This window comes from Macadamia integrifolia, unplaced genomic scaffold (genome assembly GCF_013358625.1).
Source record: "Macadamia integrifolia cultivar HAES 741 unplaced genomic scaffold, SCU_Mint_v3 scaffold2092, whole genome shotgun sequence".
Lineage (NCBI taxonomy): Eukaryota > Viridiplantae > Streptophyta > Magnoliopsida > Proteales > Proteaceae > Macadamia > Macadamia integrifolia.
In genome coordinates this window covers 82,837-88,128 of record NW_024868506.1, presented here as the reverse complement: position 1 = coordinate 88,128, position 5,292 = coordinate 82,837, and the positions used below count along the sequence as shown (strand labels likewise).

At 38.3% G+C, this 5,292-nt stretch overlaps 1 protein-coding gene and 1 non-coding gene across 2 annotated transcripts; both read right to left on the bottom strand.

Moving 5' to 3' along the window:
* Positions 1–2,210: 2,210 nt before the first annotated feature.
* Positions 2,211–4,265, bottom strand: LOC122065684 (peptide methionine sulfoxide reductase-like). The gene is made up of 5 exons (XM_042629527.1): positions 3,813–4,265; positions 3,638–3,741; positions 3,416–3,541; positions 3,058–3,329; positions 2,211–2,776 (listed from the first exon to the last, which is right to left on the bottom strand). Exons 1-5 carry the CDS (start codon positions 3,925–3,927, stop codon positions 2,632–2,634), a joined length of 762 nt encoding a protein of 253 aa, XP_042485461.1. The 5' UTR covers positions 3,928–4,265; the 3' UTR covers positions 2,211–2,631.
* TRNAV-AAC lies at positions 2,954–3,027 on the bottom strand. The gene has a single exon. It is a non-coding gene; the product is annotated as a tRNA-Val (tRNA).
* Positions 4,266–5,292: the final 1,027 nt, after the last annotated feature.

Genomic DNA, 5,292 nt, shown 5'->3' with positions numbered 1-5,292 from the left:
CTGGTCATTTTTGTATGTATTGGAGAAGGTTTCCACTTTCCAATTCCCACTTGCATCTATCCATTTTTAAAAAGTCGGTGTAAAGGTAGAAATTGAGTTGTAAATCCCACACTACTATACGTTGGGTGTGTGATTCTATTTATAATGTATTTGAAGAGATAAAAGTTTGTTACAATAGAGTACAATAGGTTAGAGTCCTTCAGCCGTAATTAAGTAACAGATTTGTGAGTGGGGAGATCAAAGATAGTGGCTGACTGGGTCTCATGTTTATCAACAGCATGAGACTCGGTCATTGCCTTATCTCGAGTTGTAGAGGATGTAGGACTCGTATCTGTAATAATCGGAATCGGATCAATCAAGTCTACCGATTGAGATATGAATCAGCTGTGACCGATCTTGATCTAGGGTTTCTGGGACATCTTGGTCTAAGATGCTTTTGATGATAGGTGGGTAATTTAAAATGCATGTAGGCATAGTTGGGCATAGAAAAATAAAAAGACTTCAAGAGAACTTCCTTTTCCATAAGTGAAAGAAGCTTTGACTTCTAACTTCGTAACTTAATTGTCCACTCTGGTTGATATATTCTGAAATAAAGAAACTTTGGAGATGTCAAAATCTGTAGGAAATCTCAAGAAATTTTTATAATCCTAGAGAAGCATCTCTTCAACTTTGGATATGACTGTTGGGGCTTTGGAAAGTTTACTGATTGTTTAGATGGTTTACAATATAAAGATAAGCAGTCCCTCAAACCATGTATTTCATCATTTCTTACTTCAAAAAATAATAGATTATCCTCAGCAAATAAATTGTGTGTAATTGGTGGAGCACGATTTTCGCACATTTATATCATGAATATCAGCAGCTTAAATTATGAAAGGCAAAAATAAATAGAGCCAGTGATAAAGGATATTCCCCCTGGCAAATATCCCCTATTGGAATAATTGAACCTCATGAGGCCCCATTAATTAAAATCTTTTAGGATACAAAAGTAATGCAGGCCATGACCAATTTCAACTAATGTGCATTGAAGCCCAACTTTAGTAGCGTATTTTCAATGAAATGTCATTCCAGCTTCAGGGCTATAAACTTTTTCTCACCCTTCTTCCTCTTCCTTTCGTAGAGAAATAATCCATGAACAATAAACACATTATCCGATATTAAACGATAATGAATAAATGTAGATTGATAGGGAGAAACCACATCTTTCAGAATACCCTTCAATCTAGTAGCCAAATTTTTTGTAATCTCCTTAACCATTTTGAGCTATTTTAGAGGGACCATGCAATAAAATTCATAAGCTCAACTGCATCCCAGTGGTTGTTCTTTCTGAGCTTCTGAAGAGTCTACCATTACTTAATTTAGTCCATGGTGGAAAAATTAGAACCTATTGGGATCTTAAGCGAGAAAGGCAGCCATACCAAACAACTTTTGTACAAAGGCAGTGAAATAACAGATGATCCACCATCTCCATCAAATATCTGCACCTGATACACTGAGTGTCCATTAGAATTTGTCTTATAAATAGCCCCTCTCCAGTAGCAAGGCCATCAGCACAAGATCTCCACAAAATTAAATAACCTGATTTTGGGTAGCTTGTGACATTCAATATTTCTTTCCAAACCAAGGGGGGGTGTGGGTTTGAAGACCATCTATTTTGGTAAGAAGAGGAAGGTAGAGAGGACTTTCGATCTTTCGGGTTCCATAGTAATGGTATGTCGACTTGACTGAGTATATATTTTTCGCGTCGAAGCCCCAAATTAATATATCCTCTGAGAGATATATTAGTAAACGTGGTTTGAGGATGGTTTCTTTCAAATGAGGGCTCAAGTACTCACCTAAAATATCAAAATTTCACTCACGATTGTCCTGACATGTTACATTCGAGACCCATAGATAACTACTATTAATAATCTCATGGCTAGGGATTTTCCTTCTTGGGAGAGTTGGAAGCCATTTATCGTTCCAAATGTTGTTGCAGTTTCAACACCCACTTTCTAAAACAAACCTTCCTCATACACCTTCTTTCCCTCCATAATACTTCTCCATGCCCAAGACGGGTTGTGCCCCACGAGAACTTGAACAAAATCCCTTCTCGAAAAATAAATAGATTTCATAAATTGAGCCACCTTCATTTGCCTCCTTAATCCTGCCCCTCAGGGAAGAAAAAAACGAAATAAAAGCCTTATTATGTCATATGGTGATGTTAAATTAATCTAAAAATCAAACCAATTTTCATTATTGATATAAATTGCATGTCCCTAAGTTATAAGGGATAACAGAATCGTCATGTGGGGGCAAGGAAAACAAAAGAAAGCAACAAGAACCCTTTTAGTTGGTGTGGCAATCAAATCCCTAACTTGGACCACTTCATAATGGAGTTGTAGTCCTTTACACCTATGTCAGCTAATTCACACAGCATATGGCAATGATATTTTAATAGATGGGTAAGGGGAACCACCTTGAGTTCAGGTGGAACTCTTCCTATTGGAGTGAGTGCATGCAATAACTTTCCCATCCTCCTATGAAGCTTCAAGCCAAAAGGCGGCCTACCACTTTGCCAGCATGTTCCAACCGGACATGGGTTGGACTCAAGTCTGTTCATGCCTTCACCACCCCAGGGGACCAGGCTCCCTAAAATGTTATTAAGTTGTGTTTCCTTCCACCAAAATCTTCAATTATTCCTTCACATATCAACATGGTTTGTTTCTGCAACTCAGCACTTCTCATAAATCTCTCCAGTTCATCGACAGCTCTCTTCCCATCCAGAGCTAATATCCTGCAAACACAAGCCAAATGAAAATAGATTATTAGATTATAACCCACCTGGTTCTAATCACTCCTGACCGGACTAAACTTATGCTGAACTCATTTCTGTTCTGGGCCTCATCAGGACCAGACCCAATCCCTGAAAGCCAGAAAGAGAAAAGGCCGAAAAAAAAAATTTGAAATTAATTGGCGTCGCCCGGACTTGAACCGGAGACCTTCAGTGTGTTAGACTGACGTGATAACCAACTACACCACGACACCATTTGTTACAGAACTTTTCTCTTTTCTTACCCATTTAGTTTAGTTGCTGTGGTTGAATCAATCAGCTGCTCTGTGCTTCTCAAATTTAAACTCCCGCAAAGCCTATGGTTCCTCTGTAAATAATACTTTTGATGTTGGTTTTCTGCAAGGAAGAAATCTGAATAATCCAAAGGAATTATCTTCGTTACAATCCTCTTGTTCAGCTTCATCTGCCTCCTGATCTTTGACTCCTGGGCTTGCTTCCTCTGTTCTTCTCTTGCATAAAAGATAGCAGATCGATAGTGTGTACTAACTCCAAATCCCTGCGGTGCCAAAGAATTTTAGGGGAAAAAGAAGAAGAAGAAAAGACACGAACCCATGAAACAATGAACAAGGAGAAGTAAATTACCAAATATTCTTTGTCGGTGGGATCGTGGGTTTCCCAGAACTTATCACAGAGAGATTTGTAAGGTATCTTTCGCGTATCGTATATGACTTTAACAGCCTCAGTGTGGCCTGTAATTCCTTCAAAAACCTGCAAGTCACTAATCATGTATTAGAAACGAAGAAGTCTTGAGAGAGAATAGAAAGTTTTTGAAATGGGTCTCTTAGATTTTTCAGTTTTCTTCACCTCTCTATATGAAGGTTTCCGAAGGGTTCCTCCACAATACCCAGTTGCCGTTTTCACAACTCCATCTATACGCCCAAACGCTGCTTCAATGCCCCAAAAACTAGCTACAATAGCAGTCTCAAATTGGTTAATTGAACAAGAGCGAGAGAGAGAGAGAGAGAGAGAGAGAGAGTACCTCCTGCAAAAACTGCTTCACCTAGAAACTCCGATGGAACAGCAACTGTGGATTTTGTTTCAGACGGAGGAAACTCGGGAATCTGATGTTTGGGCTGAGGAAGTAATTGATACATATTATTATTATCAGAATGAATGATCCAATGAGTTAAGAACAAGTTAAGACCTTGAATTGGAAGAAATTTGATTCATTGATTCTATCTTGTAATTCTGTTAGAAAACTATTTATTTATGTAGCATTAGGATTTTGATGGTTTTGGAAAACGATAAACAGGTTTTGAGTGTTCAAAGTCAAATGGGTTATTACCCAAAAAAAAAAAAACAAAGTCAAATGGGTTTATGATTCTGGAAACTATAGAATATGAACACAGGACGCTTCGTCGTCTTCATCAGCCGTGTTGAAATATTGTAAACTTAAAAGGGATTGTGTCCTTTGTGGGAGACAAAACAACACTTTCACTGTGATTATCTGCTCCGCTGTGCTCATATTAGGGGGCGTGGAAATGGGAATCCATACCAATAAGACTATCTGTTAATTGAAATGTCAGTCTTGTCAACCCCACTAGTTGTCTACTCAGTAGGAACTGAAGTTTTGATCTCATCCATTAATAGCTTTTTACCGGTCGACAAGAGCGGAGGATTCTTCCTTCCCAGGTGGGCGCTTTGAAGGACTTTAGATTCCGCGGGTTCACATGGATCCAGATCGGTCTCGGCTGATTTTCATCTGGGATCGAATTGGAATTGGTCAAGATCGATGAGAAATTGGATAGAATTGACAAAAAAAAAACATATTTTAACCCTAGTTTCAATACTAAGATGACGAGTCATATCGGTTAAAATTGGGATAAGTCTCGGCCAATCCTGAATTGGATTGATTTCCCATTCTTCATCGTGCTTCCGTACTCCACTTCCATCAATTTTTTAAAAATCAGAATTGAATCTATCAAATTAATTGATTTGGATTTAAATTGATCACGATAGTCAATTGATTTTGTTCCAATCCGATTCGATTCCCAATTAAAAATCCTTGAGTCAAGAGTCCACCTTGTGCCCTTTCACCTCACCTTCATCTTTTTTTTGGACAGTGGGGGTGTGAATCGATCAGTTTCAATTGGCTTTGATCGGTTTGACTTGAATGGTCCACATTATTTTTCCAAGATTGCGACTTGACTGATATCAAGATTAAAAATGATAATTTATTAGTTTCGATTTTACGAGCCTATTATCGGTCTTGGGTTATCGAGCTAATTTGAACCAGACCAAAACTGACCAGTTTGGTTATTCATTATGCCAAAACTAGGTTCATCAAGCCATACCCTCTTCTTCTTCTTCCATCTAATCCCACCTCTTGGTAGAAACGGTTAGTTTGGAGTCTCCTGTGTCAGCTCCAACCTTCTGACCATTGATTTCACTTCATCATGTGTCTAGGTGTATGTAATATTGTTGGGCAGGTTTTTTTTTTTTTCTTTTTTTCTTTTATT